The sequence below is a fragment of the Nasonia vitripennis genome (genome assembly GCF_009193385.2).
Source record: "Nasonia vitripennis strain AsymCx chromosome 1 unlocalized genomic scaffold, Nvit_psr_1.1 chr1_random0015, whole genome shotgun sequence".
In the NCBI taxonomy this organism is placed as follows: Eukaryota; Metazoa; Arthropoda; class Insecta; order Hymenoptera; family Pteromalidae; genus Nasonia; species Nasonia vitripennis.
The window spans coordinates 293,072-311,432 of NW_022279604.1; the positions used below are offsets into that span (position 1 = coordinate 293,072).

An 18,361-nucleotide genomic window follows, 5' to 3' on the forward strand; every position below is an offset into this window, starting at 1 on the left:
AAAAATTTAGTGCAGAAGATAACAGTAAAAACCACAGGATACACAATAAAGTTTAAACAAAAATTCTACAAAATGTATATAATGACATAGGACAAATTATAAACTTATACGTACTCATATGTTATAATTCAACGTACTTTGAATATTTATAAATCAAAAATTTCTCGACTGTATAAAAACGGTAAGAAACAACATTTGCTAGCAAAAATTACTGTAGTAAATTATAAAAGATAAAATTTAGTATTAAAAAAATCCAACGATACAAATTTTACCCAACAGCAGAGAAAAGTAAATATTTTTTGACCTTTAACACTACGCAGACCGGCATATAAATTTTCAATAGATCGAATAAAATACAATAAAATTTGTCTCACTATATGTGATAAAGAAACATTAATTATGTTAGCAAAGTTAAAAAAAAACTTTAAATAATAATTAATTCGTGCAAAATAACATAATCTGAAATATATAAAATTATCCTATTATATAATCTAATTAAATTCTATACAATTTAATATAATCTTATAGATTTTCTTGTTTAGTTGACTTAATAAATATCAATCATTTTGTCCTCTAAACTATTTAAAATCCAAATCTAAAAATAATTAAGTAATTGTATACTTACCGTGATAACATCTGCAGAGAAGTATATAATGCTTATATAACACTTCCTAAATAAAGCCAAAACAAGTGTGGATGCTACTTCGTTTACGAAACATATAGTTTGAGGATAATTTAAATATTATACACTAACCACGGAAATACCAATAATGCTAGCGCGACGTGCAAACATCTAATGCACAAAACAAAAACATTTTAAGAGACCCTAGATTTTTCCCTATAAAGTATGATACATTTATATACGTTTATATTTATAAAAAAAATTATTCCATTTATATGTTCCCCCCATCAACTACTATAAATATCAATTTTTATATGTTATCATACGGTTTGTGCACCAGGATTTTCTTATATGTGCGTATAAAATAGATATTATTAAGAAATTTATAAATAATTTTTCCTATTCTATATATTCTATTTAATGTGATAAATTTGGTATGAGTCAATTACAACAGTTGCTCATTCACGTACTTTTCCTCATAAAACTTATAAAATGTTTACATAGACAATAAGTACTTATATAAGTACGTAAGTACTTATATACATAATAAGTACTTACGTACTTTTCCTCATAAAAAATTATAAAATGTTTACATAGACAACCTTATAAATAACAATTATTTCAAGTACTAAAAAATCCTATAAAATTATTATAAGTTTAAGCTTATAAATGGTAATACAAAAAATCTATTATCCATAAACTATAAAAACTTGTTAAATTAAAAAGTAATAAGCCGTATATAATAATATAAAAATATAATCAGATAACTTACAGTACACTTTCTATACGTAAAGTCTTATAGAATACTTCAGTTTTTTTCACATTCATCTGGTTATTAGATTATTTCTATAGAATCAAGTAAAATAATTAGGCAGATAGAACCCGATAAAATTTTTTATTGGAGACCCAATAGAGAGTTTAAAATTTTTATTGGATTTTATCTGTGTCTGTTAACCGGGCTCTCCTTCTCCTTGCGCTGCAATCCTGTTCTGGTCAGCGGCAGTCACGGTTTTAATGCTGGACTTGGAGAGTTTGTGCAATAAATTTAAGTCGTTGCACATATGAACGGACGTTCCAGAGTCTAAAATCCAATCTTTATCTCGGATTTGAGTCGTGGCTGTCAAGGCCAAAAAGCCACATACAGGATTAGCTTCCTCGATTTCATCGAGATTTTCGAAATCCGGCTTTACAACATTAACTTTCGCATCATGTTTACAAGGAGCGGTACAATCGCGTGAATAGTGTCCAAAACGGTTGCAGTTGAAACATCTCGCTTTTTTGCGGCCGGTGCTGCTGCCAGTAGATTGATACTGCTGTTGTTTGGATGATCTCGTCCCATTATCAAAGTGACTCCGGTAGGTAAGAAAGCCTTGAGCCTCGCGTTCGTCATCCATTTTCGCTATGCGGCTTTCTTGAATGAGTTTCGTCTTGACGAGGTCACATGTAATGGGCTTACCTGCACTGCCAAGTGCCATGACCATCGGTCTCTATTCCTTCGGTAATCCAGCGAGTAGCAGTATGCCAATCCACTCATCTGATACGCTCATTCCAATACCATTTAATTGATGAGAGGCTCGAATAATTCGGTTGACGTAGTCTTCCATAGACTGACAATTTTCCAACTGGGTCGTTGCCACTTCTCGGAGCAAACCAACTCTTCTTTCTAAGCCGTCATCTTTGAAGGCTTTTGAAAGGTTTTCCCAAGCGTCCTTGGCGATGGTTGAGTTTGATATATGTATATATATATCATTGGGTCAACGGCCAAAATTAATTTCGCTCTAGCTTTACTTATCTTCTTTGTATCGGTCGAAATTGTTGCTCCATCTGGTACCTTTATCGTATCCCACAGTTCTTCCAATTCAAGATACGCCTGCATAGCGATAGACCACGAGTGGTAGTTCTCTCGCCCGGTGAGGCGCTCCACGGGAATATAATTCGGTGGGTAACTGCGGGAAGCCATACTGTCTTGTATCGATTCTCCAACGGATATTCAAGTGCAAAAAAAAAATTCTTTCGTTCAACCAGACGTCGGTTCTGGGCCCATAATCTGTTGTTAGAGTACGCAGGGTTGAACAAATTAAATGTATACTTGGAGAAAGAATATGACAAGATTTATTAAAGGTACAACAATTACGAGTTTACACTATTGTGGCTCACACGGAAGTGAAGCGAGTAGACATTCGGTTTACATATATAGGCGTTCGTTTGAATAAGTTTCGCGTCGCGTTTGTATATTAAACCACGCCCATAAATATATATATATAGCCAACGCATGGCGTCAATTTTGATTGTACTAACGTAGCAATTTCATCACTTTCTTCATGTGAAAATACACTGGAAATCAGAAATATAATGTGCTAGAGTTGGTAGTTTCTATGTAACCGTCTACAAGCAAAATTTGATACGCTAAATTAAAAAATTCATATGGGCCTCGATGTGAAAATATGAATGAAGACAGTTAAATCATAATCATCTAGGTTACATTTTTTCTAGGTAGCATAGTAAGTATCTGTGTAAAATTTCAGTTGTATAGCTTTTTTATAATGCAAATAAATGGCATTTTAATGATAGACAAACCCACTGACTCTTATACTGAACTTTTCTTCAAATTCACTATTCAAACCAATGATGACGACATTGAGCATTATTAATATATTTATTAAAAAATAGTTTTGAGGGATTTAGTAACATGTTACATGCTTATAAAATATTAGCAGACGTTAGTGTGCCGCCCAACACTTATGGTAGATTTTCTACCAGTGTTATTAGACAGAGATAGAACCAAGAGCGCGCGAAGCGCGCCTTCATTCTTAGTATCATAAAAAGCGCGCACTCGGCGAAGTACGCGCTCCTTCTTAATCCCTAATTGCCGTGTTTGTCGCACGTATTTTTCGTAGGCAACAAACAGACCGCGTCTTCGAGAAGCTTATCGTTATAAAACGGGCAGATGCGCTGCCGAGTTCAGCGACGGACTCGGCACGGCATCTGTTCTTGGGTTTTCCCAGCTACAATAAAAAGAATTGAATACTATTTCAAAATACTAAAACTAAGTTTTAACAAAAACTCCAACACAAGTAACAAATTTTACTTATTAAAAAAGATTCTACTGTGGACTCTAAAGGCATTTTTAGCTTCGTTTAGTTGTGTATTGACATGAATATTTAGTCTGAGAAGGTAGTCGAGTTGGACTCCTAGATATTTGACAACTTTTTGTGCTCGATTGTATATTTTGAATTATTTTGCTGAATGTTAACTTTAAAATTTTATATTTCAATTCGGATTTTAGAAGTAAGGAATCGGAAGGGTTTGTGAAAAAGAATGGTTTTGCATTTCGACGGATTTATACGGAGATTCCAAAGCGAATAGTGCTGATTTTATTTATTTACTAGATCTTCAAGTTTGGTTTCAACTACTGATGGGGATTTATCGGCAACAAGAATGATGAAATCATCCGCAAAAGCTACCGAGCGTGTGTTATCTTTATTGAGTCCGAATAGTATAGGGATGTTATATGTGAAAATGTTAAAGAGTTCTGGTGAGTTAACGGTGCCTTGCATAAGGCCTTCACTGAAAAAAAACACAGCCATTTTAACTGATCTCGCACCAGTAATCCGTCATTTTACGAGGACCCCAAAATTACCGTAGAGTTAAGCAGTTTTAAAGAATCAGTTCGGTCGTTTTTGCTGGTGTCCCGCGTAAGCGACCAATTCTACGAGTCGCGACTCGCCAAAACTACCAGTGGCACACCGTTGTTCTTACTGAACAGTCGTTACGGTGGTAGAACGGTTAAAACTACCGGACTTTACAGCAGAAACGACTGTGTTTTTTTCAGTGTTCAATTATATCAAAAAGAAGACTGGAAATTTTATCGCCATTGTACATGGTCACGAATTTGCGATTTATTGTCATGTGCCAAGTTAGTTGGATAAGGTCAGTAGGGAAATTAAGTTCCAATAGAATAAAAAGCATGCCGAATATCCAGACCGAATCAAAGGCTTTTTCAAGATCAACGAGGCAAGCACCGACGACGAGGCCGTTGTGGAGATGCGTGTTGATATCGTTAGTGACTTTATGCAGCGCGTGAGTAGTAGAGAGCTGATATCGGAATCCGAACTGATTCTCTGTTAGTACGTTGTTTCGTTCTGTGTATGTTTTGAGTGTGTGATTTATAACTATTTCAAAAACTTTACTTATGGCCGGGGTTAGGCCGGTAACTTGAGGCCTCGTTATCGGGTTTACCCTTTTTAAGTATCGGCAGGACTTTAGCTTTTTTCCATTCGTCTGGATAAAATTTATTATTTCGGCAATTATTGATGAGTACAGTGTAGTCTTTGATAATTTTGACAGGGAGATGTTTGAGTACGATAGGAGGGATATTATCGAGACCAGAAGATGTTTTGTTTGGCAAGTATTTGAAAATTAATTGGGTTTTATAGGTGTTAGTAAAGAAAAAGAGAGTCATCGGGTTGGGAAGGGTTATGCGCTAGGTTTGCTATATTGAAGTAAGTGATTTTTACATTATTAGATACGTTGTTTTCAAAAGTTCCAATAAGTTTAGTTATTATGTTATCGGCATGGGCCTTATGCTGGGTGTTGGTGTTAGTAAAGCTAGGAGAGTTAATTGTCTCATAATAAGCGCCAACGACGTTTAAGATATCTGTCGGATTTTCGACTCTTATGAGTTTATTGTTGATAGTAGGAAGATTATTAATATCGCACTGAGCTCACTGGAGCAGCGGGACGTCTTTCTGAGCAACTTCAAGTCTGTCAATTTTTAGTTGTGGTTTAGGTCGGAAAAATCTATTAACTTTGGGAACGAATGATTCAGGATTGCGGTGGTTGATGGCTTTAAATTGACAGTTCCAGTATTTATTATATGCAATCGAGTATTCGGCTTTGATATTTGTGTTGACTTCATTTATGAGTGATTTGATATAGTTAATGTGATTGTTAGTATTGACGGTAGGACTGTTGAGCCTGTATAGTTTATTAAGTGAGGAGATTAGAAAAGATTTAGATTTATGAAGCGATGATATTTTTCTGTTAATATAATAGAGCATATTATCCTGGGGTTTATATTTAGGAACTGTGTTTTCGATGATGTTCGTTATGGTATTTTGCAATTGGCTGAGGTAAACGTTGATTTCGGTATTAGTAAGATTTTTGTCGTCAGCAATTTGTACTTTATAATCATCTAATAATGATTTTTGCAGTTTATTCCAGTTAGTTTTTTTTTTTGTAAATAAAACGGTATGAACAAGAAGGGTCGATTTTTTGCACGACTTGGTTGAGAGAGACGGAAAATATGAGCGCTTTGTGGTCGCTGTTATAGTCGAATACATTGATCTTACCGTGCGTGGTGTCGGTTACTTGAAGTCTGTTGTCAAGTAAGCAGAGATCTAGATATATGAGTTTGCGGACGGAAAAGTTGGTGAGAGCGGGGGAATTAAATTGGCTTTGAAACCGATTCCTTCGTTATCTAGCCATTTTTTAAGTAGGATGCCTTTCTTTTTATCACTACAGTCGCCCCATGCAGTGTGACGCGCGTTGAAATCTCCAGCAATAATATAATAGTTATCTGCTAATTCGAGTTTAAGTTTATTGATTTCGCTAGTGAATTGAATGTTCACTTTGTTATTTGCGTATAGAGCAATTACGTAGAGGTTTAAACTCTTAAGTTTAATGTTTATGATCGTGTATTCGACTATTTGATTATTTTTGGATGAAGGACGAGGAGCGTATACGATATTGTAAGGAATGTTATTCTTAATTAGTATAGCGGTACCGCCGCCTTTTTGAGAATTAGGCCTGTCAACACGTATCAAATCATAGTGTGAAAATTGGATCTTATATCGTTGATTTAATTTCTTTTCGCATATGAGTGTTATGTCAAGGTCGTTCTCGGTAACGAAATTATATAGGTCGTTCGTTTACTAATCGATATAAGAGAGTTTACGTTTATAGAGGCTATTTTGAGAGTGTCGAAAGAGTTGGATAACTCTTGACTGTTGTGATCATTCAACAGGTGCAACAGGTGATTAGTCGTGCAATCCATTTTCGATATTTAGGGCTTCGCAAATGTAATTTATCCTTAAAGAGTTTGGCTTAACTATGTTAAGTTATAGGCTTTCTATCTGAGAATGAAGTGTGTTAAATAATTGAGCTTTAAAGTCAGCCAGGACCGATTCAAGATCAATGTTAGCTTGTGATATTGGTGGATATCTATTCACGGTTTCACGTTTCCATGCGTTATTGCTTACAGTGTGGCCGCGGCTAGGAGGGAGAACTGTTTGTTGAGTTTGCTTATTATAGTTTTGCTTGAGAGCATCATTATTATCCGCGTTTCGACGTGTATTCGTGCTAATTCGGTTTAGACGATCGTTGAGTGCATTACGATTTTGTACATTTTTGGCTTCATTTAGATCTTTCGCGAATTTAAAAAGTGGACATCCTCTATAGGAGGCAGGGTGTCCTATTTCTTCGCAGTTGACACAGTACAGCGAATGTTTGTCGGCCGTATCTTTAGGAATGGCACATTCACCCGGTTGGTGATCATCTTTACATTTGACGCATCTATAGCCCATAGCGCAATTAGCGCTTGAGTGTCCGAGACGCTGGCAGTTTTTACACTGGAAAATATCGCGTTTCCTGAGCATTTCCCATCTTATTTTTTGGTATGCTATCATTTTGACTTTGGTGAGATTTTGTACATTACTATCGCTAGAAAGCTGAATTAAGAAGTGGTAAAAATCTTTGTTAGTTTTATTAAAATTGACTTTAGATATTTTAACAATATTAACGTACTCTATGTTCAGCTCACTTAGTTCAGCTTTTACATCTTCTTCCGAGAAATTACCGCGAACTCCTTTCAGAACAATACTTTTATTTTTAAGACTCTTAGGAGTATAGGTAAATAATCTTACCGTAACTTACTAAGTTGCTCGCATACACAGTGTGGTTGAGCTCGTCGCCTTGCTTAACGTAAAAGTCATTCTTACCTAATTGTAGTTTTTTAAGATCGGAAATTAAAAGATCTAACTTAGTTGACGATGTGAAGATTGGCGATGGCTTAGACCGTTGGTTGTTTATATCGCTGTTGGGACGGGGCCGTGATGTATCATCAAAGCGCGGCGCTCCTATGCCGCTGCCCGATGTTGACATGATGGTGGTTTAGGTTTTGGGTATCGCGCCGCTGCTGTTCGAACCCTGGTAAAAATAACTTATTAAATCCGATTCAAAAGGTAATAGGTTGTAATTGGATTTCTTAATCGGAAATTATTCAATTAAAACCAATTTAATCGATTAAAATCTATTTAATCTGATTATAACTTTTAGTCGGTTTTAATCGGATTCAATCAGTTGTATTTTTCAACAAATATAACATTTTATTTAAAAACACAACATTGTTTAAATCCGATTAAGACCGACTAAAACTTATAATCAGATTAAATAGGTTTTATTATTATTCGATAATTTCCGATTAAGAAATCCAATTAAACCCTATTATCTTTCGAATCGGATTTAATAAGTTATTTTTACCAGGGAAGCTGCGCCGCTCCCGTTGTTGATGTCTGCGAGTGTGCGCAAGGGCCCGCTCGCTACAGGCTACTGTATGACGGCTGTTTGAAAGCTGACTCCTCGGTTGCTGGGTCGTGACTCGTGGCTGACGAACTAAGATTGAAGTCGGTCTGGTTGGTGTGTCTTGTTGGTAGCTGGCTCAGATTCTGGGAACTGGCCAGTTGTTGGCATTATGGTGTTCGGTTGCGCCACTAGATATTTGCATTAGTGATCGCTTTTTTGATGAGTTTGTCGAGTTAGGTGTCACTGGTGTACTATACTTTTGCAGTTCTTTTTTAGCTCGTTTGAACATCTTTTCAAGCGTAGTCAAATTATGACTTCTGCCAGAATTCGAAATGAATTTGCTGGGAACCAACGCTGATGGAGGTAGCGAGGAAAAATCATCCGTTGCCAGTCTGCTATCCTTTGTTTCATAGTTCGCGTTGTTGGGCGAAGAACCTCGTAGATCGGTGAGTGATGAACCAGCGTGCATTTCAAAATCTTGAACACTAGCGATGCTGTTTTGGCTACTCATCGTAACTAAATTGAAACTGTGTATATTCGACGCATTTGATCGAATTGCCAGCACTGATGCGCAGCTGCTTTCGTGACGATCGGTCTGATGTTGCGCCGCCGTGACGGTCGCCGCACGCCGATTCACTCCCCAGTAAAATGTGTACGTGTACCCGGCGAGCCTATAGAAGTATTCACTTCAAAATCACTATATTACAAAGCTTCCTTAGGAAGGAAGCAAAAGTCTTGGGTGGCTGGTTATTAACTCGCGCGCCGTGATGACTGCTTTTCAATCAAGCTGGCTCCAAGACATCTGCTTTCTGCTCCTCGAAAAAGGAATCTGGTTTTCGATAAAATTCTCTCGGCTACCTGCTTTTCGAAGCGATTTCTGAAGTAGCTGCTTTCTGACGCGCTTTCTGGACTAGCTGCTTTTTAAGTAGCTGCTTCTCATTCTCAACTGTCGATCTAGGAATTCCTGATCTGCCAACCCAGGTCAGCAGCATAATCCAGTGAATAAGTATAATGACCTGTTTTTTGAAATCTTTAAACATGTACATACATTACAGTAATCACAGAAGAAGTTGACGAAATGCCAAATAATTATGCAAGATCCGGCAACTTATCAGACCCTGTGTACTTCGGACGTAGACTTTCTCAGTCTGGTACGTTTTCAGAGCCCTGATTGCCCTGCACATGAAGGGAAAATCAAAAAGTTTGAGCCTCCTGACACGACGCGCAAAGATTGGCTGCCGGTGTAGTGTGCTAAGTAACATTATATAAGGTATAGGTATATAGGACGCGAGATGCGGGCGCGAGGGGTACGCCGGATGAGGCTCGCGGCTCGCTTCGCCAGTTGCAGGCGTCTGCTAGATAGTCGCGTCGGGCATCGGGTCGAGACTCGAGAGCGCGACGCTGGCACCACACCGCAGGCATGTAGCCCCCTGCCCCCCCACCCCCCCCCCGCCCCGCCGCCGCGTCTTCCGCCTCTCTCGCTCCTTCTCCGTAGCAACACTAGCGACCGAGTAGCAACTGCGATTGTGAGCGTGCGTGAGCTGCGTGGCGTGGCGCGCCGTATCGTGGTCAAGCATTAAGCATACCTACCAAGTACCAACGCAGTACGCACACCCGACCCGATAGTCCCCCGCGTGATCGGCCCCGGAGCCTATCTACAATCCGTTCCGTTCCCTTGTTCTGTGAGTTCCGTTGCGTTGTGCCGTGTGTTCTTGTTCTGCACAGAACAGAAAGGTTGTTTCCAATCTATTGTTGCAGTTCATGTTCGTACTATTTCATTTCAAAATTTTGTCAACAAAAATGCGAAAAAAATCAATTGCTGTCTAAATGTATTAGGCTTGTTGATAGATTTAACGATTTTCCACAAGATGATAAGAGACAAAAAGATTCGAAGGTGGTCCGGGTGCGGGGGTGAAGCCACATTTGCAGGCTATGTTTAGAGACAAATGGGGTGCGCACAGTCTCATTTATTTGCTTAATTTGCTTTAAATGGCTTTAAAATGGTTGAGTTCTTTTCGATTTATTTGACAAAATTTTGAAATGAAATAGTACGGACATGGGCTATAACAATAGATTGGAAACAAAGTTTTTACGTTTCTGTTCTGTGCAGAACAAGAACTTGGAACACACGGCAGAACGCAAGTCGCAACGGAATAGGAACGCATTGTAGTTGTAGTTGTCTGTTGTAGACAGGACAGGCTCCTGCGCATGCGAGCGACGGGACACGGACACACGGGAGTACCGAGTACGGGACATAAGCCAGACTGCAGCAGCGATGAGAGCGAAGCGAGCGCGGAGAGAGGGCAGCTGACGAGCGAGGCGCGGCGAGCCGCGAGCCGCGAGCCGCGAGCCGCGAGGGGAGCGTGAGCCCGAGAGGAGAGGAGAGCAATGCCACTGATCAGCACCGAGCGGCTGAGCCGCTGAGCATCAGCAGGGCCGGCCAGCAGCGCAGGCAGCGCGCTGCGCCTCGAGAGTCAGTCAGTCAGCCCAACTCGCGACTCACTCACCCGAGAGTCCCCCGAGACTCCCGAGTCCCGAGCATCAGTCTCGCGACGGCGGCAGAGCGGAGAAGCAGTGCGAGAGCAGCCTAGAGTTCAGACGCACACACGCCATGTCCAAGCCTACTCCAGCCCAGCTGGACGCAACAGCTGTAGAGAACTTTCGCCACTACCTAAGGATACCCTCGGTCCACCCGAACATCAACTACGGTGAGTCAAGTCGACGACCTCTTTAATTCGCCGCGTGCAGAGGACGAGGAGCTTTCTCGATGCCGCGCCGCCCTCCCGTGAAGCCGCGGTCGAGCCTTCGCGAGCTCGCTGGCTGCTGCTGTTTCGATTTGCACCCGGGGCGGCGTCGACGAGTCTCTCGCTGCGAGTTGGGCGACGCCGCGAGCCAACTTTTACTCGACGCGTCGCTCCGCAGCCACTGTACTCTTGCGTACTGAGGTACATAGGTACATACACTCGCGCGGCGTGGCCCCTTTTCCGCCGCACTTTCCTCAACAGCTCTCGCGCGATTGTCATCGCGGCTACAACGACTTTATCTCTCTCTCTCTCTCTCTCTCTCTCTCTCTCTCTCTCTCTCTCTTATAAGCCCTCCGCCCGAGCACACATTACAATACTATCTTCATTGGTGAAATTAATCGCGGCACGCGATCCTCCCGACTTCCCGGTAGAGCTGCGGAATTCTAGATAGGACCGTATGCGAGACGCTGCTGCTGCTGCTGCTGGTGCATCGCGTCGCGCGCCTATAGGTACGTATGTACATACACCTACATGGCTACATATACTTGAGAGGCCGGCCGCGAGCGCAGGAGAGCGTCGTGACGCGAGAGCCTCGTTTTTCCCTTATGCGATGCGACCGCCGCCGCGTGCTCCGCGCGCCCGTCTGTTATGTCTATAAGTAATACGCATACCCGTGTACTCGACTACTTAGTCGACTGCTCTTTGCTCGGACCGATGCTCCGAAGCGCGTCTCCTGCGTACGTCCTACATACCTATAGGTACGCGGGGTCTTGTAAGGGGTATCACGCGTAAAGAGGAATAGCGAGGAATAGCGAGGAATAGCGAGGAATAGCAGCTGACAGCCAATCAGAAGCAATCTTTAAACGGACTCATTCCGTCATGTTCTCTCCCCACCACCTCAATAAGGAACAAGTCCGTTTAACGCTTACTTCTGATTGGCTGTCAGCTGCTATTCCTCGCTATTCCTTTTTACGCGTGATACCCCTAACACGTGCAGGGCAACCTGGCCGCTCGACTCCCTTGAGCAGTGCTGCTAGGAATGGAATATACGGATCGAACGCTGCGCTCGCTTTCGGTCGCGCTTTTGTTACGCATATGTCGTGCAAGCTTCATGAGAAAATCGCTCCTTTCCTTATTCGTTGTCACCTTCACGCCGAGTTGCTGCAGGCTAGTGGCTATACTGTACTGCCGACTGCGTTGCTCCCCATCATACACAAGCCTCATTGTCTATATGACAACTTATACTCCAGCGTCATAGTCACTCTAATATGATTCGGCCAAGTACCGTCCGCAATTGGCCTTATTGTCGGCATTGTCGCTGTATAGAGCGCACGGCTGTTACGAAAAATTCTCCCTTTTCCGTGCATACACTATAGGTACTACTGAAACAGGCGCGAATACCTTCCAGGAAAGCTACGCACGACTTATTCTCGAAGTTTTAATTGGATAAGTATAAACGGCGACTTCGTTTCGAGCTGACACTCGACGCGCTGATCACACGCGCACGCACACATACTGTTTACTTGTATGCTCGCGTGTTTTTCCTTTCACCTGCTCGACGGACTATATAGTTACAGCAATGTTTACTATCCGCTGATGAGTGCTCTGCTTAAAAAGCTGCCGATAAGATCGAGTATTGAATTTTACTCCTGCGCGTTTTGCTTACGAATAATTAAATGAGTTGCACTGTTATCGAAACATTGCCTCGATAGAACTTTGAGTTAGAGGGAACTTCTTTCTTTGGATATGATAATGATTTCTTATTCTTCAGAGCAGCGTAGCAGGATCTCTCTCTCTCTCTCTCTCAGTCACTCGTAAGGCGGGACGCTGCTGAAATGCAAATGAAAATTTAGAAAACCAGTTTCTCTACAATTTTTCTCTAGTCTCTTTTCAGCCATTGTATAGTATTACGTACCCCTCCGATTTGACGTCCTGCGCGATACGTACAATGCGAACCCTCTGCATTTTCTCATTTTTTCCCATCTATTCTAAACTACTTAATTTTGTGAGTGAATCACTTCTCTTTAAACAGCTTTGATGTTGAAAAAAGAAGGGAGCACAGGCGATGCCATACACTGGCGTCAATAAATCCAAAAGAATACTCCGGTATATGCAAAAAATATCGTCGCTTGATCGAGCTAAAAATATAAAGTAGCTTAACAACTAAACCAATATTATCTGTGCAGATTCAAAACTTTTTTTTAGATTTTTAAATATATCAAAGACGTCCTTGCTTTTGAGAGATGCAAAAACTTTTCGTACTATTTCATTTTGTTTTTTGCTTTTTACGCCACACCAAACGCATTGATGCAGAAAAAATAAAGCGAACGGTGTTTTTTACTAAAAAGTTTGAGTCGAATTCGTATATATAATATAATCACACCGCAATTTAATCTTACATTCGGTTCACGGAAAATTTTAATTAAAAGGCGTTCTATCCTCGCTGCACACGTATTGGGTATTTTAATTTATCTTGCTTGTTTTTTGTTTGCAAAGATTTATTCCGTTATCATGATTTATGCAATCAAGTATTATGTTTATGACTTGCGAGGTGAAGTAGGACATCGTTATCAGATGCTGATATTTTAAAATCATTTTACAAAAATATTGCAATTAAATGCTTATGGAAATCGCAGGTATAGCGTCTGCATTTATTTTATAACAGTGGCATAAATAATTTAATAAATTTAATACTTTTTAAGTATAAGTTATCGCCCAACTAATCACCTTAGGGATTTCTATGGACTTAATTATAAAGATTGTAACTAAAAAAATTATCAATTTTTAAACAATGCTTGAATTAATTTTAAATTATATACAAGATAATTTATTGATAAATAACTCAGTTACAATGTTTTTATAAATGATTAACACTGGTAGAATTTTGTGCGTGTGCTATCTTGGAAGCGAAATGAAAAATGCATTTATCGCACAATATCATTGCTGCAAAGGATTTTCGAGATTAATCAGCGACACTTTCATAATCATTGAACAGTCATAAATCTTTAATAAAATAAAAAACTATTTATAGAACAGGGTGGCTAAAACCCGCTGTTAAGTCACGCCTACGCGCTACGCTCGTGCGCTAACCTGACGGTGCAAATAAGGACTACTTTAGTCACGAATAGGCGAGACTTGCGGAGTTTAGCAGTCTGTGTTATAAAATTTTATACCATACTCTTGACTTAAATGGTTCAGTTTTACACGGCGCTCAGCGCTCTCGCTGCGCTCGGGTGCTAACTGCCCCGTGTAAAAAAGAACCATTTAAGTCACACGTATCGTAATGTACTATTATAGCACAGTGTGGCTAAAATCCGCTGTTAAGTCACGCCTATCTGTGACTAAAGTAGTCCTTTTTTGCACCGTTTTTATCACACTCGCTACGCTCGTGCGCTAACCTCACGGTGCAAATAAGGACTACTTTAGTCACGTATAGGCGAGACTTGCGGATTTTAGCAGTCTGTGTTATAAAATTTTATACGATACTCTTGACTTAAATGGCTTAAAAGTGTGACTTAAAAGAACCATTTAAGTCACACGTATCGTAATGTACTATTATCGAGGCTTTGAATTGCAAGATTAAAATTACAATTAGTTATATAATTTAGCGCATATTATTCTGGTTGCTAAATATTTTAATAATAAATAACATAATGTATAAAATATTAACAATTTTTCAGATGACTGTGTAGAGTTCCTACAAATGCAAGCAAAATCACTCGGTTTGCCAATACGAGTCTACAATGTGGATCCAAAGAAGCCAATCATTGTTATTACTTGGGAAGGAACTGAGCCTTCTCTACCCTCAATTTTGCTAAACAGCCACATGGACGTTGTACCAGTCTTTGCCGTAAGTATAAAACAAATTAATATCATGCAATAAAATATAGATTGCATGCTATCGATAAAAATTTAGTTTCCACCAAATTACTTGTATAAACAATAAGTTGTACATATATTAAACGTGTGTTATGTACAAGATAATTTAAATACGACTTATACTAATCTATGATTTCTAAATGTTTGCTTATCAAAAATATGATTTTAATCAAAATTCAAATTATACTTTGTTAGTGTCGGTAATGCAGAAGCCTATGATACTTACGAATCTTTTGCTTAATATTTCGAATCCTACCTTACCGGCCAACTGACAACAAATTCCAATTTCAATTTTTCTTATATATAACTGAATTTTTTAAATTCGATTAGCTATTATTATTGTAGCAACGATATGGTACATGTAATAAAATTTAATTTGTATTCATTATTCTAATCTATCATATTTTTCAAAGGATCAATGGACTTATCCACCATTCAGTGCACACATGGATGAGAAAGGAAACATTTATGCTCGTGGAAGTCAAGACATGAAATGCGTTGGCATTCAGTACTTGGAAGCCGTGCGACGTTTAAAGTTAAATGGGCAAAGATTCAAAAGGACAATGCACATCTCTTTTGTTCCTGAGGAGGAAGTTGGGGGTGTACTAGGAATGAAAGAATTTGTCCACACAAGTGAATTTAAAGCTTTAAATGTTGGTTTTGCTTTGGATGAAGGAGTTGCTAATCCTACTAACAATTACTACATGTTCCATGGAGAAAGATCAATTTGGCATGTTCATGTGCACTGTCCTGGCAACCCAGGGCATGGATCCATGCTGCTAGATAACACACCTGGTGAAAAATTAAGAGTCATCATTGATAAATTTATGGACTTCAGAGCAGCGCAAAAGGCTAGACTTTTGGATCCAAAAGTCCAGTTGGGAAATGTGACATCTGTCAATTTAACAAAGATTCAAGTACGTTCTTTTTTCTTTCATCTAATTTTAATATTTACTATAATATATTAACATTAAATAGATTTTAAATTGCCAAAGTATAAGCGTGTAATTAAATCGTTTAGGCTGCGTTTAGATGGAGCCTGGCAATCTTAAGAATGGCAGATTGGAGAGACCGCGTGATTTAAATTCAACGTCAAAAGTATAAAAAAGTCATCATCATAAATGTTGTGATCCACTTTATGGATAGATATTATAATATTTACATGGATAATCATGTTAACGCATCAGCAAATCATAATTTTTTCTAAAATATGCTTGTAAATTTCATAACCTCAAAATGGCGGATGTCGCGAGATATTCATATTGACATTCTATCTTGGATTTATAATATTTTACTTACATATTTGTAAAAACTGAATGCTGTTTTTTAAAATCATACAAAAACTTTTCCTAAGGTGGATCGCAATATTTATGATGATGACTTTTTTATACTTTTGACGTTGAATTTAAATCTCGCGGTCTCTCCAATCTGCTATTCTTAAGAATGCCGGACTCCATATGTAAACGCAGCCTTATGCCATACTCGTGACTTGGTTAAGTGGTTGGTTAAGTTTTACACGGCGCTTAGCGCCCTCGCTACGCTCAAGTGCTAACTACGCGTCGTTTAAAAAAGAACCATTTAAGTCACGCGTATCGTAATGTACTATTTATTATCTCGTACATAAAAAAAACAAGTAAATTTCTTAAAACTATTCTTCCGTTTGGATGATCAAATTTTCTGTATCTTGTTAAGAAATAAGTCAAATCATATGAAATGATTGAATTTAGTATCAATTTTTATTAATAACATCATTCATTATTTTGTAACTGTCGATTTAAAATTTTTAAGACATAGTTTCGATCACAAGATTAAAAACATCTTGCACAGTTGCGGTTTTCTTGTGATGGCAAAAATTGTATATTAACCCTCAAAAGTGATAAGACTTATACATATACTAACGAGCAGCAACTAAAAGATTAAACAATTTTTTTAATATCTGCTCTTTGTATTTACATGTCTGTTTATTAAGGATTAAAGATTTGTAAGTATCCAAATATCGTAACAAAAAAAGTATTGATGTTAAATTCAGGCCAGTTAAAAAAAAAATTGAATTAGATTAGTTGTTGTTACGATCTTTTACATATGATTATATAAATATAATTGTGATTTAATCATAATTACAGGGTGGCGTACAAGCTAATGTCATTCCCAACAACATTACGGCCGTATTCGATGTTCGCTTAGACCCAGAAACTAATCATGCTGAGTTCGAAGCTATGCTTACCAAGTGGTGTCAAGAAGCTGGTGAAGGAGTGCATTTTACATTTGGAGAGAAGAATAAATTTGTTGAAAATACCAAATTAGATGACAGCAACCCTTTCTGGATCGCGTTTAAAAAATCATGCGATAAACAAAACATTAACCTGGAAATTGGCATATTCCCGGGTGGAACCGACAGTCGCTATATACGAGACGTAAGAAAATACATATGTGCCTGTTTATTTTTTTTTTTCAAATTTAAATCAAACTATACAAAACATGTGTATTAAAAATTATTGTATTTGCAGCTCGGCGTTCCAGCGATTGGGTTCTCGCCAATGAATAATACAAAAATATTATTGCACGATCACGACGAGTACTTGAACAAAGACGTATTTCTCCGTGGAATCAAAGTTTACATGGATATAATTCCATCGGTAGCCAATGTGTAAATTTCCAAACAAGTATTTTTCTAGTATTTCAGTATCTTGATTAGTGTAAAGAGAAGAATGTTCACATATTTTTATAATAACTTTTTTCGAGTTAACAACGAACAACTAAATACCAAGTGCAATATTTTATAAAGCAAGTATATTTTACACAAAAATGTTCCTTAAAGGACATCATAATCGTAATCTAGATTATGATATCTCATGCAACTGAAGATTCAAGATTGTTTAAGATTGTTTGAAAAAGTGTGAAAGTGTGTGATATTTGTATATACCAAAAAGAAAAAAGAAAAAAATTATTAATGGTGCAAAAAATCAAAGTTATTTATATAAAGGTCACGTGCCTTACTCGTTGAAAACGAGTTTTGTTATTCTTACGAAAATCGGTTGTGAAGAAGGAAAGTCGTTGAGTCTTTGAATGGTCGACGTACAGTGTTTGTTGTCAAGTTGTCAATCATGCGAAGACAAAGTAGCAAGTGCCATAAGTGAAAGTGCCAAAAGTTTAATGGAAAACAGAAGAACTTGTTTCCCGCAAATACATAGGAGATGCAGAAAAAGACAAGGCAAGAAGAGAATATCGCAGAGTTGCATAAATTACATAAAAATGTTACAATTGAGTATGCATTTATTGAAATTAACGGAGATACCTAATATATATATATATAGAGGTGATTGTTAGAGACGGATCAGACAGAATTGTGATTGGAAAAAGTTAAATAAGCATGAAATATAAGCAATTGAAATATGTAAAAGTCAAGAAGCTGCAGTTGATCCCTAGACAGACCTGCGCCGAACGGCGCAATACGTGGTGAGCGAAAATCGGCAAGTCGGCTAATTATATATACATATATATATTTGGCCGACAGATTATTCTCTGCCACCGAGCC

At 38.5% G+C, this 18,361-nt stretch overlaps 1 protein-coding gene across 2 annotated transcripts; it reads left to right on the forward strand.

Annotated features, from left to right (window-relative positions):
• Positions 1-9,832: 9,832 nt before the first annotated feature.
• On the forward strand, positions 9,833-18,231 carry LOC100114283 (aminoacylase-1-like). Of its 2 annotated transcripts, XM_032601468.1 has the most exons (6): positions 9,833-9,885; positions 10,380-10,911; positions 14,628-14,797; positions 15,240-15,743; positions 16,950-17,240; positions 17,334-18,231. In XM_032601468.1, exons 2-6 carry the CDS (start codon positions 10,815-10,817, stop codon positions 17,475-17,477), a joined length of 1,206 nt encoding a protein of 401 aa, XP_032457359.1. In that variant the 5' UTR covers positions 9,833-9,885; positions 10,380-10,814; the 3' UTR covers positions 17,478-18,231. The 2 variants fall into 2 exon arrangements, with proteins under 2 accessions (XP_032457359.1, XP_031778262.1); XM_031922402.2 differs by lacking the exon at positions 9,833-9,885 and having other exon boundaries at positions 10,261-10,911.
• The last annotated feature ends 130 nt before the right edge of the window (positions 18,232-18,361 follow it).